The sequence below is a fragment of the Pelodiscus sinensis genome, chromosome 10 (genome assembly GCF_049634645.1).
Source record: "Pelodiscus sinensis isolate JC-2024 chromosome 10, ASM4963464v1, whole genome shotgun sequence".
In the NCBI taxonomy this organism is placed as follows: Eukaryota; Metazoa; Chordata; order Testudines; family Trionychidae; genus Pelodiscus; species Pelodiscus sinensis.
The window spans coordinates 5382215-5401991 of record NC_134720.1 but is presented as its reverse complement, the minus strand read 5'-3'; the positions used below and the strand labels follow the sequence as shown (position 1 = coordinate 5401991).

Here is a 19777-nt window from a genome sequence, read left to right as displayed (position 1 = left end):
GTAGGGATCCAAGGAAAAGGAAGCCATCTGAGATGAGCAGGTGTATCGTAAAACGTGCCCAATTAGAGGCCCTCATTAAACAGATAGTTACCTAGGAAATGACACAGAACTAGCATTCTTCACACTTAATTTAGTACTTCATTGTTACTCCATAGTGACCTCTGTGGCTGAGTTTCTAGTAGTATGAACAAGATCTAAAAGAAAAGATCGTTCAATCCTCTTTGGCCTAGGAAGTGATTGTGTTGCGGGGCCCTTAAAGAGTAAGTGACAGTAGAGGGCAAAAGACTCTTTTGAGGACTGGGGGAAGACAGATCATCTGAGGTGGAGAGAGAACAAGTGATAAATATTAACCTGAATTTCTTTTTGAAACCCAAGTTTCTATGTTCTGGGGATGGCAGAAATTGATGGCCAGAAAGAATAATGCAGCTACTGATGGAATATCCCTGCCACTTTTTAGCTTCATATTTCACTTAAAAAATGTAGAAAATAAATGAAAAGGCAGAGAAGCCCTGCATGTAATTCCAGTCAGGAATCAGTTTTCTCTGTTTTGTGATAAATGTCTGTCTGGATTCAGGTATTGGAGATCTGCTACCTTACTAACAGTCAGCCTGATTATGGACAGACTAGTAAAAGCTGAGCTTCTGAACAGCTGCTTCTATCAGATCTCCCAAATCCCTTTCTTTTCCTGACTCAGTAATTGATTATTACTCCCTGTTGTGTTGATACATTCAGAATTCTCCCGGAGTATTGACAGAAAGGGCATTACTGTCCCTCTGTGGTACTTTTCCGTACCTTTTGTCTATGCAAAGTAACTTACCCTGATGCTGCATATCAGCCTTCCACTTGCAGACCATCAAAATACAGAAAGGAAATGCAAGCACATTTGTACTAAACAGTAATATTTTGTGGTCAGTTTTTCTTGGGCATCTTTTCTTGTTCCCACTTACATTTCCTAGTATTCTCCAACATTATTGGTGCCCATTGAATCCCTAGTAACTGACCAATTAACATCACCAAGCGTAGTCATGTCCTCACATCAGCCAGCAGTTTACGAAGCGGTGGTGAAATGTGCTTCTGGAACTAAACTGTGTTGAGTTTCTGAGAACTATTCTAAATGGTGCATTTATCCACTATGTGGACGATAAAATGGTCGCTTTAATCTGAAAGTTTGTGTGTGTGTCCATCCCAAAAAAATCAGTTGGAGTTCTTCTGGAACTTAATCAGAACCCTTATTGCTGGGCAATGGGTGCTGGAAGACTTAACCTTGCATGCTTTACCTGTCTTGAATCTCTTGACTTTCTTCTTTTTTTCCTCTCCCCACGGCCCAGTGATAATTGTAAGTTTTATATTTTTAGTACCAGAGCACCTCTAAGAAAGGGGTAAGTCGACTGGACAAACAGATGCGGAAGTTCACAGATATCAGGAAAAAAAGCAGATCAGCTCATGCAGTGAAAATCAGCATTGAAGGCAATAAGATGCCATTGTGACCCTTCACAGAAGACTCCTTGATCTCTGCTGCGAGATGTGCACCCATAGACTCTTTGGAGACCTGAAACTTTTTAACAAATTGGTTTTTTTAGTGTATCTTTAAATTGTCTGTTCAGCTTCTGATATAAAATGTTGTCTGAGGATTGTGAATCCTAGGACTTTGCCTCCCAACTGTATTTAAACTCATTCTGTTGTGTCCTTTGTACAGATCAAATACTTGTTGTCCTCTTTAGACAATAAAAATCCTTCCATTTTTTGGGGGGTGTCTTGATTGATCAAAGGGGTAGGGTGACAGGACCCACAAAGCAGTAACTAAATAATGCTCAGGAACTTATCTATTCTGCCTTTGGAGAGCTGCAGGTGTCAGCTTTGGTGTCAAAATACCTTAAACTATAGCTGTCTTCCACTGGTCATTTTTAATCTCATGGTTTTGGCCCTAAGATTAGACTTGCGTGCATATTTGTGTAAAATCCAGGCTTTGTAGATCTGAAATTTCCAGTGATTAAAACAATTGATTGACCTGAGATTACACAGTATTGAAGAATCATTATCAGTGGTGAAAAAAGTGTGAATGATAGAAAGCAAATAAGAGTACTGCTCTCCCCCTGCAGTTAAGTGTAATGTCATTAACTGAAGAAAACTGTTTAGTTTAATTACTTTGAGTGTCTTAATGACTGAACCATAAGGGCAAATCTTTAGGCTATCAAGAGTGCCGAAGGAAACTGACTCTTGGGTGCTGCATATTTTCTTTACTAAATGGCTCATAGACACTCTAGGTGATCATGCTACTCTTCCTGCTTGTGGCAAAAAGATTGTAGAGGGGAATTGTGTGCATCTGTCTCTGAAACTCTTCTTTGGGGCCAAGCAAACAGGATTCTGGTCCCTGCTGCAGGTTTAGAGTGCAGTTAAGTGGATAATATCTTTTATATATTTGAAAGAGTATGTGTCCATCTGTCTGTCCAAGAACTCCTAAACATTAAGAACTAGGACCAGCAACTCTGATATGCAGCTTCCTCTTAAACTTAATACAAGGCCAGGGTTTGGTTGTGCCAGGACAATGGGATTGTTTTTTGCAACCTGGAAAGGGAGTGAGCTCTAGGAGGCACAATTATACTGTACAACGACCAAGGGGAGCTCTAACCCCATTGGGGGTAGCAGGGGCAGGCATGGAGGGTAAATGAAATCACAGAATGATCCATTGTCACAGGCTAATTAGAAGTGCAGGGCCTTTCTAGATGGTACTTTCTCCTCTCACACCTCTTGTGCTCTAGAATGTGTAAAAGGGAAAGACTGCCAGTGAGTGGTGCCATGGTATGTTCTGTTTGTGACTCACAGTATTAACTATTGTCCCAGCTATTGGACACTAGGTTAGCGCCTAAGGTGCTTAAGTACACACGGGCTGTGTCTACACGCCAAAGTGACTGCTCTTGCGCAAAAACTTGCTGCCTGTCTACACTGGCCGTGTGTTCTTGCGCAAGTAAACTGACGTTCTGCTGTATAAAATCAGGGCTTCTTTCGCAAGAACTATGATGCTGCTGCTTAGGAATAAGCCGCCTTGTGCAAGAGCTCTTCCAGAAGAGGCCCGTGTAGACAGGCAACATGAATTTCTTGTGCAAGAAAGCCCTATGGTTAAAATGGCCATCAGAGCTTTCTTGTGCAAGAGAGCGGCTACACTGGCACGGATGCTCTTGCGCAAAAGCACATGCCAGTGTAGATGCTCTCTTGTGGAAGAATTCTTCCACAACAAGCTGCCAGTGTAGACATAGCCTAAAAGCCTAGGAAGAAAAATCAAAGGACAGCACACAAGCAGTCGGCTGATTAAACATGCTGGTCCGTGTTGTTAGTTTGCTGCTACTGGAAATTCTAATCTTTCTCAACTGTTACTATAATCCCATTAGAAGGGAGAGGACCAAACAGACTAAACATCCCTGCCTTTGAAAGCTGCTGCAGCATAAACTTTCTTTAGACTACAAAGGGATATTTAAGCTTTTCATCTTATTTTCCTGCTGATCGTGAAGCTAATAAAGGCGATTGCATTTGAGTCAAGAAATATGTTTGTTAGTCTTATAAAACTTGCTGAATTTGGAAGCTGCTACATTTCAGTAATTAATCCCATGAGGTGATTAACTCAACTGCACCACTGTCAACATAGTGAACTATCATAATTCTCTCAACTGTGAACCGAATGTACTACTGTCACATGGAGTGGACCAGCTGGAGAACAAGGCTATTTCCTGCCTTGTACCACTACAGAATAAAGACAACACAATCTTTAAAGCTTTTTGTTAAACCATCCATGTCAATGTTTCCAGTACAGTTGTTTGTATTCCAAAGTCTCAGGCCCAGCAAATACTTTATTAGCAGAATGACAAGGTATACTCAATAGACTAGATTTAATAAGCTACTTTTTAAAGTTAAACTAAACTATTGCAAAATTTTCCAGTTTTACAAACCACTTGATTTGTGTGTTCTGTAGTTTGTGTAGATACACGGCTAACGGAGCATACTGAGTACTATTAAAAACAACAACTTCCTATGCTGCTTTCTACAAGCTACTCATGCATGTGTAGACTGTTGGTGTGATGTCCTAGCAGCAACTCGGATTGCAGGACTGACAGGATCATTTCTTTATAAAAGTTTTCTCATCGCCAAGACCGAGGTGGTCTTACTGCAGTATTGGTCTTGACTGAACATGTTTTGTTCAGGACATGAAGCAAACTCTGTATTGAATTGAAGCATCTCAGCACGCAGGTGGCATTTTTGATGTTTTAGAAACGGTCGTCAGCGCGAGGGGAGAAATCCTCCTGCCTCTGCTACATTTTCAAAAACTTCCTTTATCCAGGGTACATAATTGGCGACTCGTGTGTAGGCACCGTATTTCCCTGCTTCAGCACAACCCTCCCCCCAACTGACTATCCCTAGCAGGTACCAAGTGTCACGGTAAGACACAGCAAAAGGGCCTCCACTGTCTCCCTTGCAGGCATCCTGGGCTTTGTCTGCATAGCCAGCACAGAACATGTTATCAGTAATGAGTTTCGCTGTCGATTGCCTGCACGTTTCCATGCTGACTATGGGCAGCTTGACTTTCATGAGGAAGCGCGTCCCAGGACCCCTGGCATGTGTGGAACCCCATCCGCTCACCATCCCCTTAGTCCCTTCTGCAGTCAACAAGGTTGCCAGGTTAGGACTGGGCAAGCAAATGGGAAGTACATATTCATTAAATACAACGTCACTGCTCAAATAGAGCAAAGCAATGTCACCGTTGTAGTTGTCTGAGTCATAGTGTGGATGTACCCAGCTCTGTTGCACTTCAAGCTTCTGTTCTTTCACTTCTCTTTGGTGTTTGTCAAAGTCTCCTGCAGATGAACAGACAAAGCTGTTAGAGAATTCTAAAGCCCTTCTGTAAGACTGTTGGGCTACGTCTACACTGGCCCCAAATTCCGGAAAAGGGATGCAAAGCAGGTAAGTCAGCATAGGGAAATCCGCGGGGGATTTAAATAAACATGTCCGCTGCTTATTCAGGTAGGAATAAGAGATCCTCCGGAAAAGGGCTTTATTCTGGAGGATCAGGCCACTCTAGACGCTTTTTTCTGGCTTTTCCCCAAGTCGGAAAAAAAGCAGCGGACATGTTTATTTAAATCTGTGGGGGATATTTAAATCCCCTGCAGATTTCCCTATGCTGACTTACCTGCTTTGCATCCCTTTTCCGGAATTTGGGGCCAGTGTAGATGTAGCCTTGGGGGGGAAGCAACTATCTAAGTGAATTAATACTTTTATCTTCCAAATTAAATCAAAATAAGCTTCTCCACCAGTGAAACCACCTGTGGAGATGACAGGCTGACAAGACCGTGGCATGGGGGAGGAAAACTACCTGAAATTGTTTAGCGTGAGAGGGTCTTGGGTCCACGCCACCATGTTCTTGAAGAATTTAGATGTATTTCAAAACACCAACAACAGTTTAACTACAGGTGCAAAACTAGTTGGAACGAGAATTAAAATTCTGCTCCCTCTCTCTATTCAAATGAACACTGGACCTCTTGGCTATGTCTACACTGGCGAGTTCTTGCACAAGAACGGCCGTTCTGCCGCAGATTGTCCACACTGCCTGCCTGCTCTTGCGCAAGAAGGTTTACAGTAAAGCGTGGGAAGAGAGGGATTATTGCGCAAGAGCAACGCTCTTTTCTATCAAGTGTAAGCCCTCACGGAAGAGCACTTGCACAAGAGGGCAGTGTGGATGCACAACAGGGGTTTCTTGCGCAAGAAAGCCCCATGGCTAAAATGGCCATCAGAGCTATCTTGCGCAAGAGAGCATCCACACTGCCATAGATATTCTTGCGCAAAAGCACGTGGCAGTGTGGACATGTTCTTGCAAAAGAACCCTCGCACAAGGGCTACGTCTACACTGGCCCCTTTTCCGGAAGGGGCATGTAAATTTCATGAGTCGTAGTAGGGAAATGCGCGGGGGATTTAAATATCCCCCGCGGCATTTAAATAAAAATGTCTGCCGCTTTTTTCCGGCTTTTAAAAAAGCCGGAAAAGAGCGTCTACACTGGCCCCGATCCTCCGGAAAAAGTGCCCTTTTCCGGAGGATCTTATTCCTACTTTGAGGAAAAAGGGCACTTTTTCCGGAGGATCGGGGCCAGTGTAGACGCTCTTTTCCGGCTTTTTTAAAAGCCGGAAAAAAGCGGCGGACATTTTTATTTAAATGCCGCGGGGGATATTTAAATCCCCCGCGCATTTCCCTACTACGACTCATGAAATTTACATGCCCCTTCCGGAAAAGGGGCCAGTGTAGACGAGCCCAAGATGTTTTTGCGCAAGAACCTGCCAGTGTAGAGGTAGCCCTTGATGGAAACAAGCCAGTTTAAAGCAGCTATTGAAATCACTCCTCCTTAGCAATGTCATGTCTATGGATAGATTAAGAGCAGAGGATACAGAGTCAAGTTGCCAGTGTTGCAGGTATTCAGTTTCCTCCCCAAGAAAACTTTACTCCAGTCTAAGGGGGAAGAAATTTAACACAAGACTTCAAAGCGAAGCCTCTGACCTGTCATTCATGCTTAAATTTGACACTTTACGAATGGGCCTTAACTAAGATGCTAATTATCTTACCCATTACAAAGATAGCTTCCCCAATTATCACCTCTATATTACCTCATAGACATTAACCTCACCCCCACCATCCTCCCTCTGTTCTAAAATCTGATTTGTCTATTTTATATGTGTTCACTTTTTTTGATTGTATCCTTTGGTATATATGGTTGTGCCAATTTTCTTCCACTATTTGATCTGAGGAAGTGGGTCTGGCCCACGAAAGCTCATCACCTAGTAAACCATCTTGTTAGTCTTTAAAGTGCTGCATAGTCCTGTCTTTTGTTTAACAAGGTGACTTGACTCTTCATAGGACTACAGAGCTATCCTAACTAGGAATTTTCATATCTCCTAATGCAGCCACTAGTGAATTTATCTGTAAAGGCGAGTAAGTACAGTCCTCATTTTACAGGGGAAGAACTGAGGCACCGCCCAAGAAATCTTTGGCAAAGCTGGGAATTAAACCCAAGGCTCTCCTGTCCTAGTCCAGTGCTTCAACTACAGACTTAACTTCTTCCTCCTCCTCCTCCTCCAGTCCATTCATTCCTGCTCGAAGGAATTAGAATCCTGCATTCAGCTGCTAAGTAAGTTCTGCTGATTCCCTAAGACAGGTGTGATGTGTTACTTTCACCATCTTATACCATGAGAAAAACTAGCATGATCTGCTCAGAGGACTCTAGGTGCACATGCTGGAAGGTCCTGCAGGAAAGCTTAAGAACAGCCAAACTTGGGCTGACGTTGGTTTTACGAGTAGTGCCTCTGCTAACCGCAGGGCTGCCCTACCAGCTACAGAAATAAGAGCCAGATACTCAAAGCTGAAAGTAACTCAGCTCCTGCTTGTGGGTTCCTTGACCATCGCCACAGCACAGACTGCATTTGCAGGATGGGAAGTTAGAAAGAAACACAACCTGAGCCGGGAGACTCAAAGAACTGGACTATCCCAGATGCCTTTGCAGCCACTTCTCCCAGCAGCCCCATGTTTTCAGATTGTGTCTTGAAGTGTAAAGACTTTTACACTTGCAAGTTCACTCACCTACAGTAACATGATGTGGTCTAACAATGTCAAGGCAGTGGGCAGCAGTGACCACCCAGCGGCTGCTGATTAAACTCCCGCCACAGACTCCATAACCTCGGCTCGTTTGGATAAAAACCTAAGGTGAAAAAACAAGAGCGAGCACATGGGGATTGTTTCAGGGCTTACTTCAATGTAGCAGTTCCCCAGAGAACATAATTCACTTTATGATGCAGCATTTTTGTGTGATGATCCTCGGGTGCATGTTTCCAAGGCGTGGGATTATGGAACATGATAAGATTGTATGGACAGAGCAGAACCACCACCAGACCAGGGTAGAAATTCAAGCAGAAGGTGATACCCAAAATGGATTTGCAAGTCTTGCAGAGAAACAAATCTAATGCGAACACCAGCACTAGCTGTCAAGCTTTGGGTGATGCTAGAACAAAAGGAAGGTAAGTCAATGCCCAGAAACAGAGCCCCCTAGTTTAAAAAATCCCATGTGTGAAGCTGCACAAGAAGAGGGAAAGTTAAGGGACAAGGCAAGAAACACAAATATTGGAAATAACCCCGGGTACCTTCCATTTTAGGTGAGTGGAAATCGTGAGCACTGAGCCTGCGTCTCACAGGTGTCTCAGCAAAATCCCCAACAAACAAAACAGAAAAACACAAACTTGCCCTTCAGGGTGATCTGGGAAGGGTAAAAGTGAGGCTGCTTTTTAATAGCAGATGGGCAGTGCCCAGGTGCTGTCTACCCTGCGTGGAATGTTCACTTGGCTAAGGAATCAACGCCGCACCCCCTTTAATTAAAAGTGCGGAGAAAGCTCAAAACACACAGCCCTGAAATGGCCAACAAGTCCGCAACCAAAGCCAAGGGTAACCAGACTTGAGATTGCTGATGTTTTAAACATTAAAATTAAAGAGGTAAAGAAATCACTGGTGGGAAAATGCTACAAATCTTCATGCCCCTTTAAAACACAGCATCAGAAAGAATTAAAAAAGGGAGCCAGCTCAGGATAAAGGTGTAGCTATTCCTGACCATGATTAAGACAGGCATTAAACCTTAGTGTTTGGTATTTCTGGATTTTTTGAGTGCTTGATGCTTATCCATTTTGGTCCTGATTCTGAACCCCTGTACAGTGCTTTGGAACGTGAGTGATGACCCACAAGTCGATGGAGCGGTTAAAAGAGTGGAGACTCAGGCCCTATTGTACTGTTCATGTAAACACACAGCAAGTGGCAAAGTAAAATGAAGAACGGGATGGAACTAGCTTGGAGTCTGTTTTAGGATATGAACCCCCAGGAAGGACTCAAAAGAAATCACAGGTGCAATAGTGGAACGCCAGACCTTATAACAATTGTTAGCACGTGGTTATTCTGAAGAAAGAAAATTGGAGCCCACTAAGTAAAGACTCAAACAGAAATACATTAAAAAAAAAAAATCTTTACTGCAGTGAGTATAACATTCCTGGACTTTCCACATTGATTTAGATGTAATTTTCATTCATGGATCATATATGACATTATTTTGCTGGAGTTTTCAAAGGAGACAGAGTATGTCTACACTTGCACCCTAGTTTGAACTAGGGTACAAGTATAGACATACCCTAAGGGAGTTAGGCATATTAAGCCCATCTGAGACTCCTCAAGTCAATTTTCATTGGCCTTAACAAGAGCTGAAGGAAGCCCTTAGAGGAGAAGGCGATATGTTAAAAATGCCTCAACTGCATGTATCTAGCGAATTGAGGAGTCCTTCTGCTTGCCAAGTGGGTGAAGAGATCAGGTTGACAGCACGGTGCTAGACGAAGAAATTCTGACTGAAATCCTTCATCTTATCTGTTATGTATCGCTGGACACCACTGAAGGGAAACTCGCTTGACTAATCTATTGGTCTAAATACAAGGCAGGATCCAGAAGAAGTTCAGATGACATGGCCACCTTGCCAAAAACACCTGAGAGTTCTAGAAGCAGTGATGATGCAGCTCAACACGTAAAATAAGAAATACGGATGAAGCGCACACAGGCAGAAGGCTAAACGCATTTTCATTATGCATATGGACAAAACCACAGAGGATAGGAAAGAGTTAGGAGGCTTGCTCCCTGAGTTGGCTGCTATATGCTGTTTCAAGCTGAGAGCAGCCTCATGCGTGAATATAAAGATCTATGAAAGACGTGTCTCTAAAGAGCACGTGCCTTTCCCACTGAGGAGAGCCGGGGGGTCCAATCCATGGTTCTATCAGGCAAGATGCGTGGAGCAGAAACAGAGCCACTCCCCACACCGATCATGCAGAAGCTGAACTCGAAAGCGTGAGCCATGAAAATACTTGCCACTGACCGCTGGGGAAACGAGTCATCGAGAGCGAAGGACACGCTGGAGACTGAAAATGAAGTGGCTGGCTGAACAGCGAGAAGCTCTAAGCTAGATAGAATATATTTGGGAATGAGGTAACTGCAGCATGGGCCACCCAGAGAGAAGCTGCAGAGAAACATTGAGGCCCGATGAGGTTCTGTTTGGCCCAGAACAGGGATCCTTGGCAAAACCTTGCCGAGGGCCTTGCTGTGCTCCAGTGCAGGCAGTGGGAAGGGAAGGAGATGCAGCACGCAAGAGAAACGGTACCTGCCAAGGGCAGCTGCCACGATGGCAGAACGATCCTCCAGTTACCCTGGTATCGCTGGGCTCTGCCGTTTGGAAGACACGGGTCCAGCTGGGTAGGTCCCCGCCTGTCAGGTTTCCTTCAGCGTCGGTCTGAGTCAGGCCATCGTGCACATTCTGCTCCTTCGCTGACTCACTGAGCCCAGAGGTGCCCCCCTCTGCTGACCCACTGAGCCTGGGAGTACCCCCTGCTACCCACTCACTGAGTGTGGGGGCACCACCCTTTGCTGTCCCATTGATCCCAGGGATGTCCTCCTCTGCTGATTCAGTGAGTCTGGGGGTGCCCTCCTCTGCCGTCCCATTGAACCTGGGGGTGCCCGCCTCTATTGATCCATTGAGTCTGGGGGTGCCCCCCTCTGCCGTCCCATTGAACGTGGGGGTGCCCACCTCTACTGATCCATTGAGTCTGCGGGTGCCCCCCTCTTCCGTCCTGTTGGACCTGGGGGTGCCCGCCTCTGCTGATTCATTGAACCTGGGGGTGCCCACCTCTATTGATCCATTGAGTCTGGGGGTGCTCCCCTCTGTTGTCCTGTTGGACCTGGGGGTGCCCGCCTCTGCTGATTCATTGAACCTGGGGGTGCCCACCTCTATTGATCCATTGAGTCTGGGGGTGCTCCCCTCTGTTGTCCTGTTGGACCTGGGGGTGCCCTCCTCTGCTGATTCATTGAGTCTGCGGGTGCCCTCCTCTGCTGTCCTGTTCGACCTGGGGGCACCTCTCTTCACCTTCCCATTGAGCTTGGGAGCTTCCTGCTCCACCCTCCCACTGGGCCTAGAGGCAACTTCCTGCGCAGCCTGCGTGGACTTTTGAATCAGGCCGCAGGGGTAACGAGCTGAGAAACAGGAAAAACAGCCGGTGGGTTTAGGTGTCACGTGTTGATCCCTAAGCTAATTCTGCTCTGCTGAGCCCTGGGCCACCCGCAGCCCCTTCCCAGCGCCCAAGCGCAGGCAAAGAGCTGTGCAGTGAGCACCCGCTCCTAGAGCGAACGCCCTGCCCCACGGGAGCCTGGCTCTGTGCCTGCCCACGACCTCCCGTGACTCGCGCCAACACTGTCCTAAGGGAGGCCGCGTCTGGCACCTCCCCGCGCGCCCCGTGGCCGCGTTGAGTCAGCGGCGTGCTCGCTCCACCTGGGACGGCGGGGAGTCCTCTGCTTCCCGCTCGCCGGGAACTCCTCCCTCCTGAGGTGCTGCCGACCGAAACTACCAGTCCCAGGGGGTACTTGGGATTCCAGGTCAGGGGTCGCCTTTAGCCAAAGGGTCCCAGTGGAGGAAAAGCCAGATTTCCCCAGCAGCTGGGGGTCCCGTCGGCTGCAGTCCTGCCCCAGATTTTCCCATCGATTCACTGGGGCACGTGGGCAGCCCAGAGGGAAGGGCAGTGGCTGAGACCCTGTTCTGCTCGTCACGCGACGTAAGCCGGCGTCCCGGAGCCCTTACCTGACTGGAGACAGCTCTTCCCGTCCTCCCCCAGCGCGTACCCCTGCGCGCAGGAGCACACCACCCCAAGGGGGAGGGCAGCGTCTTGGCAATACTGCCAGCAGCCGCCGTTCTTGTACCAGCACTCCAGCTTCTCTGCAGGGGGACACAAGGGTGCGCTTAGTCCTTGCTAGGAAAGGGCCCGGGAACTTCCAGCTATTCGATCGACTGCTCGGAGTGGGGGGCAGGGGAGAGAAACCCCCACGTCCCACAAACGGGCTGAACCATCACATGCTGCCAACCACGGGCGTCACCTTTCCCTCCCTTTGCCCCTTTATTACAGTCACACCTAGAGGCCGTCGCTGCAGCAAGGTGTGCTAGGTGCTGTCCTGACAGCGGGAGAGACAGGCGCTGCTGGGGAGACCTTACAGCCCGCTCTGTGCTTTTTCCAGTCTCCCTTCTGCGATTAGTCTGTAAGCGCCTGGGGGCAGGGCGGTGCTGCACACAGTGTGCAGGTGACGAGAAGCGGGTGACAAATGGGAGGCAATGAAGCACCACAGAGGGCTCCACGATGGACAAAGGACTTGTCTGTCTGAATTGTTCTTCGTTCTCACCGATACTGAGTTTGCACAGTTGTGACGCCGACAGGCGGAACCGAACCCGGGGCCTCGGCAGCATCGTGCATGAGCTGGAAGCCAGCTGGCTCTCGGCTCAGGCTAGAGAGCAGACTCGTTCGCGCGCTCTCTCTCAGTGGTCGAAGTGCTGCTCTGCAGGACAGTGAACCGCACCCAGGAGGCCTGTGGGTTACACAGTAACTCCCTGTCCTTGCTTGCAGCTGCAGATGGCGTCTCAATGAAGGAGTCAGCAGCTTTTTTTAAAAAGGCAGTGGCCCCGCCATTTTGTTCTACAGTTGTTCCTGCGACTTCTGTGTGGCTTTAGGGGAGGGATAGCTCAGTGGTTCAAGCATTGGCCGACTAAACCCAGGGTTGTGAGTTCAATCCTTGAGGGAACCATTTAGGGATCTGGGGTAAATCTGTCAGGGATGGTACTTGGTCCTGCTGTGAGGGCAGAGGACTGGACTCCATGACCTCTCGAGGTCCCTTCCAGCCCTATGAGATAGGTGTATCTTTAAAAAGCTTATTGCATGCTGAGCTTTGACGCAGTCGAGGAAGCTGATTAATGGAGCCTCCAGGCACGCAGCTCTGTGATCCCAGCGTCTCTCTCGCTGGTCGGAGGGCACCAGCGCTGCTGCGTATCACCCAGGCTGGTGGCGTTAATAAGCAACACTCAGCCCTGCACATAGACCCCGCACAGGTGCCTAGCGGTGTTCTCTGTAAGCCAGGCGCTTATGTGGCCTCTCAGGATTCAAATGCTGCCCAACTGATCAGCAGTGCGCCCACGGTAGGATTTTGTCTCCACAGGCGGTGCGCATTCACACCTGCCTCGGTGCGCACACATTTATTCTGCACTAGGATGGAAAAGACCAGAGAGAACTCAGGTGCCGAACGGTGAATTTCTTCAATTGCTCATGTCTCCGTGTGCACAGCCGCACTCACCTGTTTCACACAGCTTTCCCTGGAACAGGGGGGGGCAGATACAGAGATAATCGTAGTGTTTCAGTTTGCAGAGTCCACCGTTCTTGCAGGGATTCTCTTTGCAGGGATTTAAACCTGTTTGGAAGAAGAAACACGCGTTGTGCTACCTGCTCACATACGGTTCCGGGGCTTAGCGAGGAAGCTGACACGCAATCTGTCTGCATCTTCTCTCCACGCCGCCTCGTGGCAACCAACAATCTCCCCCTCGCCTACCTTTGTAATGAAACCAAAACTCCGTCTGCAAGAAACAACCACGAGAGAGGAAAACCGTAATTAACAGGGCACGACACATCCCCTACTGACTACATGCATTCTGAAATAAGGGTCCCTGGAGCATTTTTCCTTCTCTAATCTAGACTGGTGCTATGAGTTCACCCTTAGCTGCTGAGAGCAACTCTTTGGCCAGCCAGTTAACCACAAGATCACAGTGACAGTTAACTGGTTAAACTAGTAGTGAACCAGATAGAAAAGAGGCACTAGGCCTTCAGAGCCAGCGTGCGCTCTCTTGTCAAGGATACCTAGTTTCTGGTTGGTAGTTTAATTACATTTTTACAATTAGCTAATAATAATAAGCGACATTATAAAGTTTGTTTATCATTAGCACCCTAGTGACCTTCGGGCTTGTGCTTCATCAGACACTAGAACTTCTGGGTGAGAGCTTTTCTTTGTACCGCCCCACTGCTCAACTATTGCTCGCTGCTTTCCTGACGTTATTGTCCTCACCGTTTTCTCCTGCGACTTGAAAATCTCCTTTGCCTCCTCGAAGGAGCACGTTTCCTCAAAGCATTCTCTCTCCAAGTTCCCTGAGTGAATCTCCTCCAGGAACTGGTTAGCGCGTTTACGGACCTTCAGCACCTGGTGAGCTTCATCTTGACTCACAAACACTATGAACACAAAATTGGAAGTGACCATTAATGCTGTCACACACAGCCAAAACTTCATCCTGAGGAGAGAAAAGAGTAACTTATGCTTTCACTTGGCCAAACAACACAGCAGAGGAGACGACTTTCCAACAATCAGAACAGATGTAAGAACAATTTCACGCAGTTTGACTGTGCCCTGACAAGATCAGTATGCCTCTCGGTCATGGTCCACTGAACAGTATTTCAGTGGATTTAAGAGTATTTCATTTAAAAGGATCCAGTCTCAAAATTCATGGCTTTGGGTTAAAGTTCATTTATTTATGCTAATGACCAGCTATAGGGTTAGGCTGATCTCAGTTAATCATGGACTTACTGTGTCCAAATGAAATTTAAAAAATTATCTAAATGTTTTATGTCCAAGATATACAAACAGAGCGTTCAGGCCCTATTCTGTGCGATCTCAAAGAAACCCGAGACAAGAAACATGCAGCAGAAAAGAAAGCGAACAGCCTGAATAGGTGTCAGCAATAAAGCAGACCCGGCTTGCCTGGTTATAACGCTTTTTGGCAGGACGTTTCTTCCACCGTAAAACAACTCTGGATAAAAAAGGAGCTTCTGATAGACCAGAGCAGCAGAGGAAATTCTACAGTACTTCTCACCCACCTGCTTAGCTGTTGCTTATAAGCCCCTTTGTGACCATATCAGAACCTGTAGGAAACAGCTTAAAAGGAAGTTACCACGACTTGACTTCATGCCGCCTTGTGAAAAGTTCCCCACTTATCCTTTGCTTGGGCAGTGCTATCATGCTCTTCCCATTTTGGCTAAAGCGTCCGGTGTAGACTGTACACTGAAGGTCAAATGTTCAGTTTGGCATGTGTGATGTTCACAAGGACTGTGGTCACTTTCCCATTGAACAGTGGCACTGGGCGAAGTAGGGGACCCATATAAGAGGCTGTTAAGCAGTACTCAGGCTCCTGTAATTAAGTCATGGTATCCCTGCACCTCTGCCTTGGGAAACAATCATGCAGTTCTTGCATCAGTAAATTACTAGCCCTAGGAGCTTGGAACCCAATGGAAGAAGTTAGATTGTTATCATTGTCTCAGTGTAAGAGAAGAACTCCAAAACTGTAGGAGTTGTAATCAACAGCTTCACCGGACAGAAAAAAGGGAACTTCTTGCTGACCAAACTAGGAGCTGTCCAAAGCTCGTCTCAGCTAGAAGTCACTCTGAGGCCAGGTCTACGCTAAAAGGGATCAAATCAAGATACCAAACTCCAGCTACATAATTAACATACCTTAACTCAAGTCTCCACACAGTTTCAACAGCAGGAGGCCAATGGGAGCAAACGCTCCTGTTGGCTTCCTTTACTCCTCAAGAGGACTGATGCCGACAGGGGCACCCTCTGAGTTTGATTTAGCGGGTCTTTATTGGACCTGCTAAATCAAACTCCAGAAGATGGATCGCAACAGTGTCGATCTTCTCCATCGTGAAGACAGCCCTGAGGTAAATTTTCTAACTGCCTGCCTGATCTAAAGCACTTAAATGTGTTCTGACCCTGCAATCAGATGCATGAGGCTTTTTGGTGTTTTTGCCATTTCTAGTCACAGGATTGGGTTGTCGGGCAGCATTGTGGGACCCGGTGCATAGAGCACTAGGCTGAAAGTCAGGAGACCCGAGTTCTGTTCCCATCTCTAATACTGACCTGTGTATAAGGTCACTTCATTTCTCATTACAGCTCTGCAAAAACGGGGTTACTGACTCTGTCCTTTGCACAGAGCTACCCAGGACGAGTGCTGCAGAGCAGTTGTATTAAATCACACCAAACCCATATTCAGGTGCCTAACTTTGGTCACTAAGAATGTGGCCCTCTGTGCCTAACTCATGGAGTCCCATAGGGCCGGCATCACAAGGCCGTTACTGGGGCTCAGGCAGGAAGCTCAGATATGGTGAGGTCATTAATAACTAGGAACAACGCCCATTTTGTGCCTGGGCATTTCAGGAAGTGCCTCTCGCCAGATATCCCCTCAGGAATCTGCACTCAGAAAACAGGTGCAGTGTAACTGTAACAGCAGGCTCTCGGGGTGAGACAGTAACGCCCAGAAGTTCCTACCTGAAAATGAAACCGACCAGCTGCCATAGATGGAACACGTTAGCAAGAGAAGTGTCGCCAGGGAGGCGCCTCTCGCCATGTTCGTGGCCATACAGAATCCTCAGCTTCACAGACCCTTGCCTGGCGAAAAGGAGAAGGAATCGCTAGCCAGATCCTGGACAAACGCTACGTGCTGCTCCCAGCTTGCCAGAGAGAGAGAGAAATGGACGCAAGGGAAAAGAGGAGGCAACGCAGAGAAAAACGAGGTCTCATTGATCTGACCCCATTTGTGTTCCCCAAGAGCCATTGCACACCGCTCACAAGGCAAAGCGAGCGGCCGTCAGAGCCCAGGAAAGTGGCAACGGGCAGAGCCTGAGCCAAGTCCATGGGAAGACACTGACTGACTTCAGTGGGCTTTGGAGCTGGCCAGTTCCACTCTGAGCCCTGTTAAAGGTCCTTGACGACCCTTGGGCCCAGCTCTGGCTTGCACATTGGCTGGTCGAGCTGGGGCTGTGTAGTGGCTGTGAGCTCCTGGTGGGCTTGTCAAGTGAGCTCCGAATGCTGGACGGGGCCTAGTGAGCCACCTTCCCGTGCAAGCCCACGACAGCAGCGCACACCTGCCAGCCAGGGGATTTCTTCATAGGCTCCAAACGACAGGTAACCTGACAAGGAGGGCAGTGCAGTCCAGGGGAGCCAATGGGGGGGAGGGGGGAGAAGGGGGAATCCATGCTCCCAGAAAGGGCGGGGCTTTGGCAGAAGGGGTGGGGCCAGGGCAGTCAGCCCTCAGCACTGCCCAGAGCGGCCATGTCACCACCCCCATCCCTTAGAGCCACCAGGCCCCGCTGTGCAGCACTCTGGTGGCAATTGAAAGGGCGCTGGGTGCCACCACTATAGCGGAAGCAGCCACCCGGCTCTTTTGACTTGCTGGGCCCCGGGGCAACTGCCCCCTTTGCCCTCCCCCCCATCGGCTGCTTTTTTGCACTGACAGAAAGCCAGGGCCCAGCCCACCCACACCCACAGAGGGCCACAGTTACAATCACTTACCGTTGTAGGTGCTCGACGCGCTATTGGGATGGACACCAACGACAGCCGTGGGGGCCTGGCAGTTGATCATTTAACCGAGCACAAATATTGACAGAGGCAGCGCAGCCCTTTGGAGCCCACCGAGCCAACCTGCTCTCTCATGTAGAAATGGTTTTGTTCCGTCCTGCAAGCCAGCACTAACGGCGGTTTCCCTGCTTCACGGGGAGGGCTGTGAGTGTAGCATTTATGCACTTGGGGGCGGGTTTCTGATCCCATTCTTTGGCAGTGCACTGCTATCCCCTGGATTGAACGACACACTAACGTGTCACCTCTACAAATATCTGCTGCAATCGGTGACCCTCAGATTTATGCACGGAGGAGCCATTTGCGGGAAGGCAAATGTCGCCCCCTGACAGCCGTGGCTAATCATGGTTGCTGCCTTTAGTTGGAACCTTGGCTTAGATGTTTTAATGAGGTTATTCCTAACAGAAGAGGCAGCTCTGTCCTGCTAGCTCAGTAGGTAGCAACCTCCCCGTACTCAGATGCAAAGTTCCCTGAGGTTCTTGCAAATGTTTTCCTATCAAGAAACATCATCCTTCATTTAATTCCCTTTGTTACCCCCTCTGCCTTAACTCTAGTCCCAGATAAAACACACTATGCAAAGTCTCAGAGGGGTAGCCATGTTAGCTCGGAGCTGAAAAAATTAGGAGTCCTGTGGCACCTAAGAGACTAACAGATTTATTAGGGCACAAGCTTTTGTGGGAAAAGCCCACTTCATCAGGTGAATGGGAGTGGAAGTTTCAGAAGCAGGAGTATATATAAGGGAGAAGTTGCTTGTGTGAATGACGCTCATCAAGTCAGGGTGGAAGTGGGTCACTCATAGCATTTGGTATGGAGATGTGAGTATCCAGAGGGGAAATTGCCTTTGTAGTGCGTTAACCAGCTGAGATCCTTATTTTGTCCTAAATTCATTGTGTTGAATTTGCAAATGAATTCCAGTTCAGCTTCTCTCTTTGTAATGGGGGTTTGACGATCTTTTGTAGAAGGATGGCTACTTTCCAATACATCCCTGACTGTCCAGCATTCCCCTACCTACAGGCAATGTGTGTTAACGTTCCTGATGTCTATGGAAAGTGTGTTTCAGGGGAGTCCAGCACAGCATCAAGTCCTTGCCTTCCCTAATATTCTGCTGACCCTGCTTCAGATAAGCACGTAAGCATGTGCTTAACCCCTAACCCCTGAAATCAATGTGACTACTTACATGCATTAAAAAACTGCAGTGCTGAATGGGGATTTTTGTGTAAGTATTTGTCCAGAGATGTTACAATTGGATCACCACCTCCCTGATTCAAAGTGGGAAGGATGGGTGAGATGTTATCACTTGCCATGGTGCCTGAATTGTTTGATTTCTTGAAGGCTCATTACTATCTGCAGTAACATTTATTTTAGAAGGTTTAGGGATGAAGACAAAGGCCATGTCCTCACTGCTGCAGAGATAAATGCCGCAGTGGTTGATCTTCCGGCATTTGATTTAGTAGGTCTAGTAAAGACCCACTAAATCAAATGCTGATAGTGCCACCATTCACCACAATACTCCTTGGAGTCGTGAGGAGTAAGGGAAGTCGATGAGAGTTTTTCTCCCATCAAGCTCCTGCTGTGGGGACAGCGCTGAAACTTGGCTTTAGATGTGGTGACTCCAGCTACATTATTTTTGTGCAGATGGATTTGTGTACTGTAAGCCAACCTTCTGCCTTTAGTATAGACAGGACCTATGCCTACAAAATATTTAATTTTAGTTTGACAAGGAGGCGAGCATGTGGCTCTTATGGACTCCACAGATCTGTAAATGAAGTAACAGAACTGGTTGCCATCTCCAACCCCACTACAGAGATTTTGTCCAGTAATTGGGAGACAAGGGTATCACTGGGACATCTTGAAGTGCAGTAGAAACTAGGAATTAAAGCTCTGCCTCTGCTCCTTTCGGAGTCAAGAGCGAAATGTCCGTTGGCTTTGTCGGGAGTGGAATCTTGGCCTGACTTTGCAAGTAACAGAGTGCGGGGAAGTCTCACTTAGCTCACAAATCAGCCTGCTGTGTGAAAACTGGGATGAAAGGCGGGACCGACTGTCACGGAGCAAGCTGAGAACTATAGGTAACTAGTAAACCTGCCATGGTAAGGCTGAAACAGTAACCCTGGCCAGTGATGATAGTGTAAAACCTATGATATTGCTGACTGGTTCCCTAGTGAGAAAGCACCTCTTTAGATCTTGCCTTTTAAAACTGAAATAATTGCCCCTTAATTGGCACACAAAAACCAACTCCCAATTACAATGTAATTAAAAGAAAACTCGTCAGGCATATCGCATTGAGGGATCTCAGAAATACCTCCACGGGATTAGCTATCCAGGCTAAAAGGGGTCAATTCCCCAATTTCCTGCTGCTGCTTTGAACACCTCTGTCTTATACTGCTGTAACGTGAACCGCACTTATGTTCACCTGACCTGTTCAACTCAAAAGGAGAAAAATTCTCAGCCTTGCGCCTCAGTTCCCAAACAGCT

General features: G+C 47.6%; 2 protein-coding genes across 6 annotated transcripts in view; one reads left to right on the top strand and one right to left on the bottom strand.

Moving 5' to 3' along the window:
• Nucleotides 1–1744, top strand: part of IWS1 (interacts with SUPT6H, CTD assembly factor 1) — a 33009-nt gene extending 31265 nt beyond the window's left edge. For 2 of the 4 annotated variants that reach the window (XM_075937431.1, XM_075937430.1), the window contains exon 14: nucleotides 1356–1744. In XM_075937431.1, coding sequence (XP_075793546.1) covers nucleotides 1356–1487 — 132 coding nt within the window. In that variant the 3' untranslated portion in view covers nucleotides 1488–1744. The remainder of the gene's footprint in view (nucleotides 1–1355) is intronic. The other 2 variants (XM_075937433.1, XM_075937432.1) reach the window with 1 other exon arrangement.
• Nucleotides 1745–4152: 2408 nt separating this feature from the next.
• On the bottom strand, nucleotides 4153–17439 carry LOC102463181 (coagulation factor X-like). Of its 2 annotated transcripts, none has more exons than XM_075937435.1 (9): nucleotides 17243–17439; nucleotides 16220–16401; nucleotides 13970–14130; nucleotides 13460–13484; nucleotides 13208–13321; nucleotides 11673–11807; nucleotides 10206–11071; nucleotides 7610–7727; nucleotides 4153–4844 (listed from the first exon to the last, which is right to left on the bottom strand). In XM_075937435.1, exons 2-9 carry the CDS (start codon nucleotides 16308–16310, stop codon nucleotides 4270–4272), a joined length of 2085 nt encoding a protein of 694 aa, XP_075793550.1. In that variant the 5' UTR covers nucleotides 16311–16401; nucleotides 17243–17439; the 3' UTR covers nucleotides 4153–4269. The 2 variants fall into 2 exon arrangements, with proteins under 2 accessions (XP_075793550.1, XP_075793549.1); XM_075937434.1 differs by having other exon boundaries at nucleotides 16220–16339.
• Between the last annotated feature and the right edge of the window lie 2338 nt (nucleotides 17440–19777).